Source organism: Bacillus rossius, chromosome 13 (genome assembly GCF_032445375.1).
Source record: "Bacillus rossius redtenbacheri isolate Brsri chromosome 13, Brsri_v3, whole genome shotgun sequence".
Lineage (NCBI taxonomy): Eukaryota > Metazoa > Arthropoda > Insecta > Phasmatodea > Bacillidae > Bacillus > Bacillus rossius.
Genome location: NC_086340.1, coordinates 49,326,296 through 49,345,507, shown reverse-complemented (window position 1 = coordinate 49,345,507; position 19,212 = coordinate 49,326,296). Strand labels below are relative to the sequence as shown.

The 19,212-nt window shown below is 40.5% G+C and overlaps 1 protein-coding gene across 1 annotated transcript in view; it reads right to left on the bottom strand.

Moving 5' to 3' along the window:
- The window catches only part of LOC134538559 (nudC domain-containing protein 1), a 105,316-nt gene that overhangs the window by 37,880 nt on the left and 48,224 nt on the right, over nucleotides 1-19,212 (bottom strand). Inside the window, exon 6 of the mRNA XM_063379982.1 lies at nucleotides 11,637-11,859. Coding sequence (XP_063236052.1) covers nucleotides 11,637-11,859 — 223 coding nt within the window. The remainder of the gene's footprint in view (nucleotides 1-11,636; nucleotides 11,860-19,212) is intronic.

Genomic DNA, 19,212 nt, shown 5'->3' with positions numbered 1-19,212 from the left:
AATTTCGCTGTGAAGAAACAAAGGTTTTTAATACATAGAAAATTATCCCAAAGCCGAAATTTGTACAGTAGTAGAATGAACATTTCTTAGTAACAAGTCAAAAGTTTAAGTACTGCCGCAAACCTTGTGTGTCACACCGAAAACAAGCAGTTAAGTCCAAAATGAAATTTTTTTGCAACGATCCACAATAATGGATATTGCAAATGCAGTTTATGGAGTAGACCGTCAGTATGGAACCCAAAATAATCTAGAAACATTGCCCTATCTGAGGATAGTGATAAAAAGCACAAAGTTTAAACATGTTCCTATAAAATAGACCTTTTAAATCATTAAAGTTAACGAATTCACTTTCATTCAATTTTAAGGAAATATAAATACATCTTACATAAACTTAAAGAGCCCAACGTGGAAATCGCTTAGAGTAATCGTTGTTGCATATTTATTCATCTTTAAATTGGTATATTTTTTTAAGTGTCTCATACAATTAGTCTGACCACTAAAGCGATCCGAGCCGCGTAGTGTATACTACTGCGAGGTTGTCGAAGTAGGTTCGGGTCGAGACGAATTTCGCTGTTAAGAAACAAAAAATTTTAATACATGGAAAATTATCACACAGGAAAAATTTTGTACAGTAGTAGAATGAACATTTCTTAGTAACACGTCAAAAGTTTACCGATGAAACCTTGTGATCACACCAATAAATGAGCAGTTGAGTCCTTAATGATAATTTCTACAATGATCCACAAAAATTTTTCGTAAATTTAATAACTTTAATACTTTTTTAAGTCGGTTCTCATTATGGCACCAAAGTAATATAAAAGAATGTCCTACATGGTAACTGTGATAAACACATCAAAGTTTAAACGTCCTATTATTAAATTGATAATTTTAATCATAAAAGGTAAGAAAAAAATATATTTTTTATAGAAATTTGACTACATGTTACATAAATATGTTGAGCGTAACGTCAAAATCACTTCATAAATATTGTCTGTGTGTTTTTTGTTTTTTTTAAGGTTTAAATGTGTATATTTTGAGTGTCTGGTACAATAGTCTGACCACTGATGTATTTCAAGCTGCGTAGTGTGTGGTGCAGCAGTGTTAAAGTCGCTCGTGCTGGGACGTTTTTTGCTCCAGAAAACTAAGGTTTTTAATGTATGGTAATTCCAGACTGAATTTTACTCTGAAAGAATAAAAGTTTCCTAACTGCAAGTGATTTTTTCTGCAAACGTAGATAAAAATCTTCCAGGATGCAATTTGCTTAGGTAAAAATGTTAGTATGATTGACTCTTCAATTTGTAAATTATAAATAAATAACAACAATAGAACTTCCCGGAAAGTTGTGATAAACTGACGATATTGCGCGAGTAGCAGACCCGTACGTGACTACAGAGAAAGGCTATTTTCCTTGACCGTTAGGATTTCTGGGACGAACACCCTCTCACAGCTGGGGTCATAAAATACGGTCAAACTCTTGCAAAAACATCCACCACCGCTCTTTGCCACTAGCAATTCAACGAAGTAAGCTAGGCGCAGCACTCCAATGAATTAACTTAGAAAAAAAAAACTAAATATGTAATTCTATCAATACATTTTACAATAAACTTATGTATTATTTATTTTCTGGAAAAAAATATTATCATACGAATTATGTTATAAAAGTGACAAAACTCAATAAGCACATTAACGGTGTATCGTTTTCTTCAATTGTTATACAGTAAACTTATTTCATACAATTAAATATATATATATATTTTATAATATAGGCTACATTATAATTTTGCACAGTTCTGATCTAAAATAATATAATGTATTAGAAAAAAAATCATATTTTTTGGTATTAAAATAATTTTTAATAATAAAATTTTTGTAACAAAATACGAACACACATATATAAAACCAGAGGTCCTCTAGAATTTTGATTTACAAGTTCCAAGCAGAAATTGTTTATTGTTAATTTTATTGTATCAAAAATCATTCATATTTAAAAAAAAGAATATGTACATCTCAATAGATGTAACATGAATACACCCTATCATATGCATTAAATATATTTTAAGTAATCCATAAATAAGACTAAGTTTATTGAGTGTCGCAGTACGCAGCGTGTTTCAAAGCCCGCCGGCCGTGAAAGATCAGTACGGCCGCAGTACACTGCAACGCTCGGGCAGCTTTAATGAGACAACTAATTATGCTAGACTCTTTATAAATATACTATATTAAAGCTAAAAGTATAATTAAAAACATTTATTTAGACATTTTTTCGCATTGGGCTCTTCAAATCGGTGTAAATCGTATTTTTATCTGGGTGGCAAAGATAAAAAAAATATGTCGTGAATTAATCGCTTTATATCATATATATTAAAAATTTAAATTTTTTCTAACATTAATGGGTGTATTACAGTTTCTAGATTATTTTGGTAAGTTTATGGACAGTCTAAATTAAAAACTGTATAAATGGGTAGCATTTTAATGGACTGATGCAAGTTGCTGTCACCTAGGACTTAAATGCAAATTTTCGGTGATAACGCACAAGGTCTACAGCGGTAAACTTTCGGTATGTTATTAAGCATAGTCAACTCTACCACAGTACAAAAATTCAGCTTTGGACAAATTGTTCACAGGTTGTCTTGGTTTCCTGGAGTAACACGAAAGTCTACGCGGGGAAGGGCGGCTACCTGATCCGAGAATGAAGGATAGGGCGAGATGGGAAGCGATAAGAGCTGGTTCGGTGTCCGTGTTGGAGAGAGAGAGAAAGGCGATATTGTGGAAGACCTTCGAAAGATTCCCGCTAGATGGCAGGCCTCAGAGCTGCAACATTCGACAACCTCCCTTCACAGAAGCTCTCTCGCCACTAACTTGCCAAATCTCACCCGCTAGCTTATATACGTGCTGGCTGGCCATACAGTAGTAATAAACAAGCATTTATGAAACACTTAAGCTCATTTCCAACAAATTCTGACGAATGACTGTTTTTTGTCCTGCACCAATCCCCTTAACATGTACTGCAAACCTTACACAATTTTTTTTTTCATTTTCGGTAAAAAAAAATTGACATTGCACCGTGTGGTCGAATATACGCCTGCGTTGGTGTTCAATAAATATGTTTTACGAGTAATGTTAGTTAAAATATCTCAGTAGTGCATGTAAAACATCATGAACTACCCGGCCACCGCCGGCAAGTGATGTGGCTGTCTGCCACCGGGCTGGCCTCGGCACGAGGGGAAACTCTAAAAATATACCAGCCAGAGACTGCAGGGGGTGCACGCGTGGGGCCTGCAGCAGTGTTCATGGTTCTCACTTCCTCTCTCATCGTTGTAAATGTCCATGAACTTGTACCGTACACATTCACCACATTTATCTCAACATGTTTGTGCTCCAACATTCCATGACAAAACTGTTAAATAGCTTTCTTTTTTTTTATAGGAGGAAATGACCAAAAAAATGTAGCACTGAGCCATCTTTTCTCTCTTGGGAAGGAGATAGGGAAAAAAAAAAAAAAAAAAAAAAAAAAAAAAATACAATAGCTTAGAAGGAAAACAGGAGTATAAAAAATAGCATTCTTGGGACATAAAGGATGAAAAGGGAAAAGACGAAGAATTGAAGAACCGGTGCCATGTTTCTTGCATAAGCTGAGACACAGACTTCACTTTTACTCTACTGGAGACAGATTTATGGTGCGACTCACATTCCAGCATGACCCTTACGGTGAAAATGTTAAGATTTTTTTTTTTTTGCCATACAGATGCTAACAATATGTAGGGGTGATCCTTCTGCGAATAAATATGATAATATGCTAAAAAATGCTGTTTCAAAGAATGCACACTGTATAAAGTATAGATTTGGTGACGTAGTAAGTTGTCAATCTAAACAAATATTTCTATTACATTAAATGAAGTACTTAGACTCCCCAAGATATAGGCCAGCAAGATATTTACCAGTATTCTTCTCAGATGTGATGACAGAATAGTCAGCTGTCATTATGCATTAGTACTTCGTTATTGCAGAATCTCATACTTTCAAGCCTGAACTGGTTATGTGGTACTGGTATGCGTATTTTAGAATTTGTAATTTTATTTCGCCGTTAACAATGAAAACGCTTGAATAACTAGGGTTTAAATGTAAATATTAGCTCATTCAATCACTAATTTGGGAATACAGCATTTTAAAAACAGATTCACTTTTTCACAAAATAGATTGCAATTAGGGATGGGTCGGTACCGGTTCTCGGTTCTCGGTTCCTACGGTTCTCAGCATTTTAACCGGCACCGAGAACCGCAGCTAAAATGTCGGTGCCGGTACCGGTACCGGCAGTATAGCAAAACCCTTTACGAAAATAGTCCTTCACTACAACTTAACTGCAGCATGAAATGGCTCAACTCACGTTCAATTCACATATGAATTATTTTTTTGGACTTCTGTGGAATAATATTCATATCTAACTATAAAATAAATTACACGTGAAAATATTTAATGTTCTCGTCACATCTGTAAACAAAGTACGTTATACAATCAAAACATAACAGTTGAAGGTGCCATAGATGTATGTAGTTTATAGATGTGTGCAACTCTATAACGTGCCTCAGCAGAGTTGTGAGAACATAAAGACGCCATGTTTGTTTCAATTTGTTTTTAAAAATAGGCAGTTAATTGAATCGTTGACACGTAAGTAAGGGCATAAAGAACAATTAAAAGTGCAAAATTCCACAGAATATTTGTTTAATAGAATTAATGAATGATCTAAAATTTTCCGTAATAATTGTCAGCATTTTAAAATTTTATGCTTTTTGTGCAGTGCTTTGGACTGTAGTTCACTGCATCTGCAGCCATCTAGCGTAATGGCAAGTAACTTATTCTTTTAGGTAAACGGGATTGCTTTGAAGAGGGAAGGTTTTTTTTTTTTTTTTTTTTAGTAAAGTGGTGTATGGATGTGTAGACGTATTTTACTATTGGCTGGTCAAACTAAATGCTTGTTGACACTTGTAAAGTATAATTATTCTGGCCAAATAGAGCAAATTGTGTAAGAAATGGCATCAGAAGTGTGGCAGTAATTTACTGTTGACTGTGCAAACAAACTGAATTCAATGTAGGCAATAAGTTTGATGGACAATTTAATATGTATTAATAAAATAACAGTGCTTTTTTGTAACCAAAACAATAAATAGTTTATTACTTAAAACACCTCATAAATAATGTGTGAATAATATTTATTTTATTGTTTAAGTCAGAACCGAGAACCGATTTTTAAGAACCGGTACCGAACTGAGAACCGGGAAAAAACAGGAATTGACCCATCACTAATTGCAATTGATTTCACTGTACTTTGCAGTACGCGAAAATTTTCTGGATCACTATGCAGCATAGCAGGTTGTAGAAACTAAGGTGAATAGAAACTAAAATGAAAGTTTTGTTGGTTAGTTAGGTTAAATTAAGATCAGTAAATTTGCTGCATAATTAAAAAAAAAATTCTCTCATAGTTTGAATATTTTAACAAACTTTTTCATATAATTATCGTAGCTAACAACTTAACCAACCTTTCACTTTAGTATTATTTGTTCAATTTTACAAAAGTTGTTAAAAGCGATGTGAAAATTTTTATTTTAGTGGGATTCTAATTCTCATTTTACTATTCAAATTCAATATTCGTATTCAAATTCAATTCGAACTAAAAAACTTATATTCACACAGGCTTAGTTGTAACATATAAGTAGAGACAAGCTTTTATGTTTTTTTTTCTTCAGTGTAATTTTGTTTTTAAAAAGTAAGTTTTCAGTGTTATTGTTTTTATTTTTAGAAATAATGTTTTGTAATAATAATGTACTCCACCAAAATAGTGTATATGTAAGCTGCATCTTTTACAATAAAATTATTTGTAACAAAATGGTAAAAAACAGGTACACTCAGAATAATAAAAATAAATTGGTGAGCATTTGTGGTTTAAAAGTTGTTCAATAATAGATGCACACAATAAATCAAATTCAATTAATTTTCCTAATCCATGTACTTTGGTACAACTTTTGTCCGGAAATAATCACATTCCTTAAATTTCAAACATTAAAAGAATACTGTTTTTTTTTTTTTGTGATTTGAATTTAATTTTGTTTAAATGCTGCTAATTCCATCACATGACTTGCTACTACGGTGGCTTAACTTGCATTTCAGTGTTATGCTGTGTACTGCCATGTTTTTAGGTAGACAACCTCAGTTGCTGCGAGCCTGTGCCACAATCAAGGACACAGACGCCAGTTCCCTCGCCACCACGCCCTACAGGCACACGGGACAGGGCGCATGGAGGCCAGAAACCCGCCCCACAACCCCCTGCACGCCACCCCCCTTGTGCGTTGGAAGGAGAAATGGACTGAGCTGCAAATTCAGACAATTCATCATTTAAAAAAAAGGGGGTTGTCTGTAAAGTCGGTTTACGTACTAGAGCTGGGCCGATGCCGATCCCCGATCGTAATAATCGGCCGATTTTGTTAATTTTGCCGATCATAATGATCGGCAAAACGTAGCCGATTATTTGAGCCGATCATAGGTATCCTACTGCAAACTTATAACATTGAATAATTACCTATATCTAACGAATTTCCATGTTTGTTTACGGTACTTTTCGGGAAGAAAATTCAATTATTCATCGAAAAATAATAGGATTTAATAATTTAAAACTAACCGCACACGAAAAAAATATACCAATAAAGTAAACAAATAGCGTATGTTTTATAAACATTGAACAGTTACATACTTAAGTATCAATTTCCACGTATATTTACGGTACTTTCGGTAAAATAATTTTCCATTATACTATTTGCAAAGTTATTTATCATTTACGAACCGAAAACAATGTATTTGTTTACCATTTACGGTTAATATTACCGCAATGGCGAATGGCGACTGTTGTTTAGGTTGGTTATGTGACGCCAGAGATTAGAGTGACGCGCGTCGCGCGACGGAAATCGTACAGATTAATAGCGCTAGTAGTCTTGTGGTTAGTCTACCTCTTCGGGAATTCATCTATTTAGTTTTTTCTCGCTAAATATGGCCTATTGAAAGTTTTGTTTAGCGAAATTAATATTCTTACCCTGTTTAGCGGGAAATAGAGCTTATTTTTCTTTTGTATAAAAACCTGGTTGATGAAGTTTTTTGTTCCCCATTTAGTGGTACAGTAGAACCTTGTTAATCTGTGATGCGCTAATTCGGGAATCGGATAATCCGGGACGATTTAAAAGTGCAGAAAAAAAGGAGAATCTAAAATTGTCAGAGCTTAAAATTTACGTCACGCGGGCCGGTGGCCGGCAAACACTGCAAGCCATCGCGTGGGCCGTCAAACTCTGCTACGCTGTTTGTACCGACCCTTTGTGTCGCCCCCCTTTCAGCTGTCACATTTGTCACTCTTTAAACTTGAGGGGATGTCCTGACTTCTGCTTCCCGTCTCCCGTTTGTTTGAATGTTGTTTCACGTGCTGCTGAGTTACTTTCCGCCCGCCTACGCACAGCAGGCGCCTGGCGAGTGACGTGTCTGGCTGGCATTCGGCTGGTCGAATGAAGGGGGGTGGGGTGCTACCCAATATTTATGTGTGCAAGGTCAGCACGATCTTATCTTTCTCTCTTCGGCTGTTGTAAATGACCGTGAACTAATGGCTAGGCAGTGCCGTATTTTTTTAAGCCGAGACACTTATTCGAAGACGACCCTTACCGTGAACGGATTATCCGGGTTTATTATTAGTATTATTTTTTTTACAGAATTTCAACTATCCGGGCATCGGCGGGTCCCAATTAACATGAATAATGGGGAGTTTACTATTTTTATCCATCCTTACCCCAGAGAAATCTGGGGAAATACAGCAGTAATATTGGATTGGTGTTTTTTTTACTGCTCTCCTCTCCCTTCTCTCTCTCTCTCTCTCCTCTTCCTCCGGAGCGGCCTTCGGGATTACGCTCTGGAATCCTTTGCTGGAGCGGCCCTCGGGATTACACTCTAGCATCCTTCCTCCCCTGGAGCGGCCCTTCGGGGATTTCGCTCTAGGCTCCTGTTCCACTCCCCCTCTTAAATTCAATCACAGCCGAAGGCCTAGTGGGCCACGCCGGGGCAGAAAGTATCCACGCCCAAAACCATTGGTTAGCGACTGTGCTAGCCTGGCGCCCACCGGAACATACCCACACACCACCACTCCCCACTAGGCCCCGCCCAGGTCTCGAAGCCAAGACCGCGGGTGACGGCACATGTATGTGGTGATTTATAAGTAATAATGTCAATGAAAAGTAGTTTTGTCTGGGAATATTTCACCGTTTATAGTGATCCGTCAAAAGCAACGTGTAATCAGAGGTACTTGAAAGGCTCTAATCGGCTCAGAAGATCGGCAAGATCGGCAGCAGATGATCGGCATCGGCATGATCGGCAAAATAGGTGATCGGCCCAGCTCTATTACGTACCATAATTTTACGTGATAACTTCATAAGAAAACATTGATGTAAAATTGCATTCTTTTTAATTTTCAAATATTACTTACAGTTTTTGCAAATTCAATTTAAATAATTTGTTTAAATATAATCACGAACAATTAGTTAAAAACAAAAGCCCGCCTTAACCTGTTTGATATTAAAGAAGATTTTCTCGCACGGTGGTTGGCCGGTTCTTGCACGCTCAGCTCAGGCGGAACGTGACAATTTTTCGTGCGTGCAACTGGCGTTCATAGATTTATAATAGATTAGGGATTTTCGAATCTTGGATTCGTCGAATATACCGAATCTTATGGATTCGAGGATTCGTAGGATCCGAGGTGGGATTCGAGGTGGGTTTTTAAGAGTTTTAGGTAGTAATTGAAAATTGTAGTGCTAAGCGAAGTTCGAAAATTTCGAACCGAACCGAACCGAACCCTTACGTTCGGTTCAGTTCGAAACCTCCTAAAATATATTCAAAAAACCGCACATTCCTTTAAAAAAAATTATGTTTTTTTAATTTTCTAACCCCCATTTAAGACCATTCACAAAACAGCACAACAAAATTCCATTACTTGTAATATTCCGACTTTTATCGCATAATCGTAGCCTCAACAGTTTCAAGCGCAGACAAAATAAAAAAAATTATTAATCGTCGCATAACTCGCATAGCATTTTTTCATATAGGCGTGCTTTGTTTTTTGTTTACTTTAGAGAATTTTGTATGCATTTCTTGTACTACGTAATATAAACTATCGTACAAATGCCAATATTATACCTTTAACTATAGTGCGTGTACGAGAAGTGTTGTAAAACCACCAAAGATTGCGTACCCCATACATTAAACTAAAGCGCATGTACGAGAACTCTCGTATTTCAGCAAAATTAACGTGATCAAGTTAACACAAGACAAATACGGTAGGAAATGATTATGTAAATTACGTATTTTAAATTACTGGGATGTATTTATTTTCTTTGGCCTTTTTGATAATAACAGTCAGGAACTGAAAATATTAATTTAATCTTGTGTATTAAAAGTACTGGTCCAGTAAATTTTACAGTACGGTACTAAGTTGACTAGCGTAGTCGCGGCAGCCATTATTATTTCTCGTGTTTTCTTTTTTTCGACGCAAATTTCTATAACCACACTTCTTACGTTACGTTTACAATACTATTGTTCTTGAGGTGATTTGCGATGAACAGGCTTACATCGATTTAAGTTTTCCAAATGAAGAAAAGATAATGACGACCCAAATAACCCAGAACCACCCCAAAAAATGTCTTAAGTTTCTTCTGACGAGCAGCATTCTTCCAACAAAACAGCAACAGCAGTAAGCGGGTTTTGTAATGTAGATAGGTAATTTAATTCACATTCGACTTTTTTTATGTCCTATTAAAAAGTTTTACTTATTAAAAATGTTAGGTTATGTCGACCACAAAAATATGTTATGTGGCCTTATGCTGAATGTTCGTCATCTTTATAATATTATTTTTTTTTTAAATGAAGGTTAGTGTACACTGAAAAAGGAAGATAGTCTTTTTTGAAATTTAGATGGAACTTCTTCATGAATTAAAAGTATATATATATATATATATATATATAAAGAAATTAAATGCAAAATGATTTTCTCTAAACTGTTTTCATTCCTTCATTATTTATTGCATAAAATTTACTTATAAAATATTTTGCAATGTTTAAATAAAGCTAAGCTATATATATAATGTTTTAATTTTACAGATGGCTGGAGAACCTTTCTTTCTCACCATTCAGTTAAAGACCAAAATGCTGGTGGTCGATTCATTTTAATTCAAAACAATTATTTCTGTATGAGGTTCGGTTCGGCTCAGTTTGAAATTTTTTTGCTGTGGTTCGATTCAGTTCGGTTCAGTTTGAAACCAGAGAACTGATGTTCGTCCAGCTCTAGAAAATTGTATACCTAAACTATATTATAAAGGTAACGGAAATAGCACAAACATAAGATAAACTACGCTGCATTTTGTCAATTAGCATAACTACTCGATTATTTCCACCTTCAATAATATAACATTGCAGAAAAAAAGTAACTATTTTTAATGGTGTCTGTTATACAAACGTATTTTATTGAAAACATAGGAAGGATTAATTTAACAGAGAATTAGACAGATGGAAACTTACGTGTGTGGTTTTTGAGGTTATTTGTCTCTATTTTATATCAGGTGTATACACTATGCACTTATTTTATAATTTTATAAATATGTACACATGCAATTTTTTTAATACATAGGCCTATGTAATTTTTTAAAATAAATGTATGATTTTTTTTATAACATGTGGTGAAGTTTAGTGTGGTACTGGGATTCGAGATTCGATGACAAACACTGAGGATTCGAACAAGGATTCGGATTCGACCAAAATGTGGTTTCGTCCCATCCCTAATTTATAACATTATCATGTCAAAAGTTGCCTGATTACCAAAGAAATTCCCTGATATATTTTACCTCATACTAAAAATCCCCAGACTTTTCTAGGTGTTCACTTCACTACCCACTGGAATACACTTCACAAAAAAATAAGTAACAAAAATTAATTTTCATAGCTTATATATTGATATATACATAGTCAGTGCATAAAACTAAAACAATGATGGAAGAAGCAATAACCCAGGGTGGTGGTTATACAATAAATTTGAATTCATATTGTTGGTTATTTGAGTTAAGATTTATTTCTTTAATATTTTTATTTTTAGAAGAAATTAAAATAATTATTAATCTTATTTTCAATTCTTTGAAACTAAAATTTTAAACTGGGATTTAGATACCCTATCATTTTCTATGTTAAATATAGCCAGGGTAGTAATACATATGTTCTTTAAACCTAAAGAATATGGTGGTCTATTTAGAGGAATTTGTCCCGTAATCGATAGTATTCTTTTAATCTTTCTTAATTTATTTTAATTCAGTATGTATATAGCCATTATAAGTTTATTTTTTTAAGAATGTTATAGTTTTTTTTTTGTCACATGCCCACCAACAGTCAAGGTGCATCTTACGATTAAGTGGAGATAAATCACAATATTATTTGAATAAATTTATTTGAAAAATAATATTTTCAATAAGATGTATTTAATAATAATTTTAATTATAATGTTAATTTGATTTGAGCTCTAAGATGAGTACATGTAGCCCGTCACGATGAGATAAGTGGTGGTGTCGCAGACTCACTTCCCGCCCTCGAGGGTCCAGGTGGTCAGGTCGGCGTCCAGCCCATGTCCGGGGGCTCCGGAGAGAAGCGGGTGGCCGCGCCACGTCACCGCCAGGTGGCCGGACTGCGCGGAGACGCCCACCTCGCCCCTGGCCGTGCCCTCGGGCAGCTGGAACCACGCCGTGACGTCCTCCGCGGTCTGCATCCACATGTAGTCCGGCCGCACCTTCTCCGACACCGACACTTCAACACAACCACAGCCATCGTTCAGCCCCACATCACCGTCCTTCAGCAAAGTCTACATTCTCCCGGTTTCCCTGAAAGAAAAAATAATCCCTATTGACATGGCCCGGGGCCTAACTGCCTTTATATTAAGCTGGGGTTCTTGTTAGTGAATGTCCTCAGATTATTTAAAGGACGCCACCGTGCAAGGGAACGGACCCGGGAGAGGCTCTTGTCAGGACCGTAACATCGCCCGTGTGAAACGTGATTTTAATTCCCCCTAAAGCCACTTTTAGTAATGCTCCTGGCCCGCTCTCAGCGTCGGGCACGCTTTGCACCTATGCAGTGGGCTCATAAGGCGTCCCACACGCCGTCACACTCAGGATGTTAACACGTGGTTACAATAAACAAATCCAAATAAAATCACACACCCTTATTTATTAAATTACTGTCTCCCCCTACACCTTCGATTATGCTATAAAACGCCCGCGGCACGAATCGGTTTAAATGAGGTGAGACCCGACCACGTGGTCACACTATGCTTATGTATTAAGTCACGGTAAAATATCCATGATGGTCACTATGCAATTAATTAAGCAGTCCCCCCCCCCCCCCCCCCGACCAAGAGAAGCCTCGAGGACTAACGTACGAAAAAGGATTTAAGATTATCAAAAGTTGAACAGGGCTTCTTCTTAACAGTGAAGACAAGCGGTGAGTAAGGTCCCCTGAGGTGCTGATGTTGTTACAGTTCGTTATATGAAATAAAAATATGTTGCGCCAATTTTAGTTTTGTTTTGTTTTATTTTCAAATAGAATGCTCAGACGAATCCAATCACTTTCAAAATAGATTGCTCACTCATTCAACACATATATTCGCCTGTCGAAAAATGCTCGCAGCTTGGGCGATGAAAATTAAAGAAAACAAACGTAGCTGAAGTTCTTCAGTAAACTCTTACTGTAAGTTAAAAAAAAAAACAGTGCGACCTCAAACAGGGCCGCACCCAGCGAAACCGAATTTCGCCACGAGCCAAACGCCAACGAAGGTGATCACAATTTTAATTAGAATTGCCAAATGAAAATATAAAAACAATTAGGTTAACTGAAACTCGACATGGCTCTGACCACCAACGTTAAATTTTCTATCCTGCTAATTCTCCTACATATTTTTGCGAGAAGCCACCGAACACGCCCTCCTGGTGCAGCGATCGACGGACGACTGGTGAGATCATGCCACCGTTTCCTCCACGCAGGGAGAAGTCACATGACCTCACCGACCAATCACACGCATGCCTCATTCACACTACACATCACAAGCCAATCAGAATACACGACATACATTGAAAACAGTTTTCTGTCCATAGAGCCAGGGAATTTACATTCTCCTTCTCTCTCCCACACCGTGAGACAGCAGTTATCACACAGTTCCCACGACCAGTGGTGAATCCCAGCTTTTATCTCTGTTGGCGGGGAATCACCGTTTCATTCTCACTCGCACTTACAGGCCTCTTATGCCTCTCTCTTTTTAGACATCACCCCAGACACAGTCCCTTGTTCTAGAATTATTATGCAACACTTTAATAAAATTTAAAAACAGCAATCATAATACAAATTACTTGACAAAATTAAAATTATTTAGAAAAACCTGAAAAAGTAGGCCAACATAGGCAAAAATCCAGTACAGCGGCTTATTTGTGAATAATTACATAAAAAATAGTAATGATTTAAAACGTCTGTTAAAATACAAGTTACATTTTTAAAACACACAGGAAGTGAAAAATATCAAACCTAAAATACATAAAAACGGTAAAATATTCTTATTGAGACTTCTTGAGAAATGTTTACATTCATGAAAATAGTTGAAAAGAAAAATATTTAACTAGGAGGGCAGGGTCTTGCAATGTTACAATGCATCTGCTCTCGGTTGGTGCCGACGAAGGACTGGGACGAGCTCAGGGCTCCGCTGGCCTAACATGGTGTCTTCTTGCAGAACCAATTACCGTTACTTATATTTAAGATTATGTGCCACAGGGAACTAAAAGTAAAACATAAAACACTCTTAATAATTACGTTACACATTCTGCATGATTAAAATGACTAAATAAAAATACAACAAATAATTATCAATTTTAAATAGTCTGGCTTCGGCGGACATCGGGTTCGCCTCGTGAATGTTCGGTAACGTCTACTCTTTATGTTGTTTGAATTCTGTTAGTAAAATGAGAATTAGTTAAAGTACATAAAACCCTCCCGGCCGATCTGCCGTCACACATCACTGGGGAAGCAAAAATAAGACTTACAATATATATCTATTAATAATTAAAGGGGTGTGGCCCACTGCCACTACGGCACCCTCTTGACGTAGTCCGTGGCGCGCTGTTCAATCACACACGTCACCACCGTGGTCCTAAGCCCTATCGGTTGAAGAGTCAGCTAGTGTAATTATGTAAATTATTGAATGTACTTAATAATTCCAGTTTCTCTAGCCTACTTCTATCAGTTTTAAGAATTGTTTCTATAAGTTTGTATCTGAAAGTCAAAATTACAGTGTGTCAAAAGTATGTTAAATACTAATTTCGTGACTAGACCTGGTAATGACGTGTAAACAAATTCAAATGTAATATTTATATTTGCGTGTAAGGTTTTGTGCAGACGGTGACAATATACTTCGACAGGCACAATATCACACTTTATATAAATAACTTGACTAAAATAATTTATGTTAAGATACAGATGGAATTTGTTATCATTAACAATTCTCTCATTTGAGTAAGTTATCTTTAAGATAAAATGTTAATCATTTGTGGGTTATTTATTTTAAACTAGCTTCAGTCCGCAGAGCGTGGACTACTGGGTACGTAACTTGCAGTACCCGTCAAACAAAATAGCAACATGTTCTTTCAATATCAAGTTCCATCTATACTATTTAATATTATTTAGTTCAGGATCGCGATTCCGGAATTTAAAATCTAAATCTAAAGATGAACAATTACACGGTGTTTATATACAAAGAATACGTTCGGTAACTTAAAAGATTCTAGTTTGGTGAAAATTGTACGTCTTGTTTAAATCGTAACTCGTGAGGATACTTCTTTAATCAGCGAGTCTTCGGGTGATGGGGTAAGGGACCAAACCTTGCTGCAGGATACCCACGAGACGTGTAGGTACTCGAAGAATCCTTGGTTCGCCTCAATCAGGACTGCGAACTCGGTGTTGCTCCTCCGGTCTCTAGCGGGCGGCAGGAATACGCGCCGTCACGACTCCATCCTTTGGGCTGTGGGCGGCAACTGGGCTGGACTGCACGACTGTCATCCTTCCCGGGCTCGAACTGCGGCTTTTCATTCTTCGACTGAATTCTTCTTTCTTCAGGATGATCAACGGCCTCAATTCTTCGTAGTTTCAAATCAATTTACATTCATTGGACGATCTCTTGAATCTGGATATTTGTCGACTTCTCTTCTTAAATAATTGTTTGAATTCTTGACGTTTGAGTTTTATCTTCGTTGATTCAAATTAGTAGTTCCTTCGAAATCTCATTCAATATTAGCATTAATAAACATTTTCAATTCTTATATAAATATTCAATTATCAATTAATGTCGAAATTGTTGCGTTTCCAGATGTTGCCTTCATCGAGTCTCAATTTGTTCTAAAGAATCTTTTTCCCGTTACTAATAAACGACTCTCTTAAGGTTGTTGATAAAACAAAACTATTAAAATTACTACCCGTTACTGTCGTTGTTCATCTTTAAATTAATATTAGTTTTAAAAAATACTGCTATACTAGCTTTGACAATTATTTAAAATAAAATTTAACGTAGAGTAATACATGGACAAAACGCTAACCAAAGAAATTTAAATCTAGATTAATCATAGATTACAAATGTAAACATACGGAATAAAGTGTAATTAACAAAATAAATACTAAGGAAATTAAATATTTACTTTCTATAAAGGGTAAATATTGCCTTTATACGGTTGGAAAGGATGGAGGGTGGGGTTGTTTGGGCGGTGGCATACCGGGCTAAAAAGGCCGCAGGCCCGAACGAGATCACTATATATTTATTTTTTAAACATTTCATTGACGTGCGACGTGCCGCGCACGTCTATAATCACGAAGCCGTTAGCCCCTTCCTTCCTAAACACGTGTGCGCGCCGCCGCCACTGACGGCCGCGACAGCTGTCACCGTCCAGGCACAACCGCGTCGCCCATTGCCAAGGCGACCGCGCCGCGTCTGGTTTGCCATGGTAACCAGGCAAGTGTGCGCGCACACTTCTACCGGCCGCCACCCCTCGCCTACCCCTCTCTCGCCAGGCCAGCCGAGTGCGCGCGCAGCTTCCCCCTCCTCACCCACCACCGCTACCGGCCGCCACCCCTCGCCTACCCCTCTCTCGCCAGGCCGAGCGGGTGCGCGCGCAGCCTCCCCCTCCTAACCCACCTCTGCCTGCCCAGCCGCCTCCCCCCGCCTTCCACTCTCCCACCAAGCCGAGGTCCGTCCAAGTCACGTAGGCCGGCTGGAATTCCTGGAAGCGCCCGTGATTCTTGGAACTCCCAGCCCTTCCTACGTCACTCCCCGGCCCTCAGGAGGGGTATATAAGGCCGGCCCTTGGGCCAAGGAGTCAGTCGGTGCCCTCAAGGCACCACTGGCTGCCGAGCCTCGCTCACCGCGCCTTCACCGGCAGCCGAGCCTGTCAGCCACGAGCTGTGTAACGACAACCGTGTCCGCGAGTAGCCAGTGTGTATCAGGAGGCTGTCGGTACCAACCGCGAGTGTGCGAAATAAACTTGTACCTCATATCGGAGAGTAACCTTTCGGGGTGAGGGAGAACCTCGGGGACCTATCCAACCAGCCAGCCAGCCAGTCCGCCCGCCCGCCCACCCGCCCGCCCGCCAGCCAGCCAGCCAGTCCGCCCGCCCGCCCGCCAGCCAGCCAGCCAGCCAGCCAGCCCGCCCGCCCGCCCGCCCGCCCGCCCGCCCGCCCGCCCGCCCGCCCGCCCGCCAGCCAGCCAGCCAGCCAGTCCGCCCGCCCGAGCCCGGCCCGGCCCGGCCCCCGGCCCGGCCCCCGGCCCGGCCCCCGGCCCGGCCCCCGGCCCGGCCCCCGGCCCGGCCCCCGGCCCGGCCCCCGGCCCGGCCCCCGGCCCGGCCCGGCCCGGCCCGGCCCGGCCCGGCCCGGCCCAGCCCAGCCCAGCCCAGCCCAGCCCAGCCCAGCCCAGCCCAGCCCAGCATTGGCGACAATTAGTGGTGCCCAACGTGGGGCCACTCCCTTCTCACCCAGGCAGGAAACTAAGGATTGACGCTTAAGGCCATTCTGGAAGAGCCAGAGAGGAAAGCCACGCGACAAATAGTGGCGCCCAACGTGGGGCCAACTAGAGAACACGTCAGCAGACGGCCACCCACTACTGCCCCCTGAGATCACAGTAGAGCAGCACCAACAGTTCTGAGACTGTCACAAAACTCAGTGGCGCCCAGAAAACTCAGTCAGCCATAATGGCTACAACAGGCGACTCCCGCTCACCTCCAGGCTTAGAGGTCTCTCAAAAATGCCCAGCACGAAACTGCGTTGGGGAAGGTCGGTACTATTTAGAATGCAACACGTGCACCCAACGATTTCATGGGAGATTTTTGGGTTGGACAGATGAGGCCAGAGAATGGGAGGGGATGGAGTTCAAGTGTGCAGACTGTAGAATACAGGCCCGGAAATGCTCCCACCCCAGCTGCAGAGGCGACGGTCAGGTACGCGTGACCTGCCGAAACTGTGCTAGGCCCTACCACATGACCTGTCTAGGATGGAGGGAGGAAGTGCTAAACATTGAAGGGTTGGAATACACGTGCACCACTTGCAGGACCCAACAACTGGCTAACTCCAGAATTCCGCCCCACCCTGCCATCACAAATGGGAGCGGCATAATGCTTCCAGAGTTTGCAGGAAGATCTCATGAGGACCCAACCGAGTTCCTTGATCAGTGCTAGGGCCAACTAATAGAAGCGGGAATCCCTCATGGGCATTGGCTCCAACATGGGCGACGCCAACTCAAAGGGAATGCCGCCACCTGGTGGAACACTTACGGGGACTTCGTGTCCACTTGAGCAGAGCTACGGTCCCGACTAGTAGCTCGATATGCAGGAACAGAGCTCGTAGCAGACCTGAGTCGCCAATTCTATAGCCAGGAACAAGCCCTGCACGAAGAAACCGAAATCTTCATACGAAAGAAGATACAAATATATCGGAGATTGAACCCCAACCAACCGGAAGGGACAGGGATCCCCTTCATAATCAAACTTTTACTGCCCAACCTCCGCTCGTTTCTGCGGACCCCCCGAGCGGAAACAATTGAGGAGCTCGTCGACCGAGCCCGAGCACTTGAGAGGGACCGAATAGGCAGACAGCCTCTCGAGAAGCCGCCTCCCCGATCACTGCCTTCAAACACAGGACCAGCCCAGAAGGGAGTAATGCAAACCAAGCCACCCGAGCAAGTCAGCCAGAATAGGCCACCCAGATGTTGGTACTGCCCCGGGTACCACCTAAACAGGGACTGCCCCACACGCAGGGACAACCAAGGGCCAATAGCCGGCGATGGATCCAGGGGACAGCAGCAGAGGCAGGGAAACAAGAAGGCGGGAAGGAACAAGAGGCCGACCGACCCGAGCAAGGCATAAATGTCTCAACCCTCCACTGCACTGAGCTGGGAGATACCAGGACAGTCACCCCAAGACTTATAGTGGGCATCGGAGAAAAGGAGGTAATGGCCCTCCTCGACTCAGCAGCCTCTGCCAACTTTATTCAGACAGACCAAATCCCACTAACCTTAAGGGACAGACTTCAACCCTCTTCAGTCAGAGTCTCCCTAGCAGACCCCACGCAAAAAATACATGTTGAGGGAAGCATCGAACTACCCCTCCAAACAAGGATAGGGACACAGCCCGTCAAATTCCTTGTAACTGGACAGATTGAGGAAGAGATGATCCTGGGCCAGCCCTGGCTACACACACAGGAATGCATTTTGGACTTTGGGACCGGGCGTGTACATTTCGGCACAAAGACCCGGATAACAGAACAGTGGTCAGAAGACCAGCCACCAGGGAGTTCACCCAAAATAGACAAGGAAGATGTTAAGCACCAATTGAAACCCTCCCAGGTCATACAGCTCCTGGATACCTTAAACCAGCACAGGGGGCTATTTGAGGACAACGGGCCCCTGCGGCAAACCAGAACCACAGCGCATGAAATTCACCTCAGCTCGGAACAGCCTGTGTACGAAAGGCCAGGAAAGCCCTCCCCAGGGAAACGAAAAATCATTCTCGAACAATTGAAGGAAATGAAGCAGCAGCGGATAGTGGAGCCTGCCAACTCCCCTTACAATGCACGTATAGTTCTTGC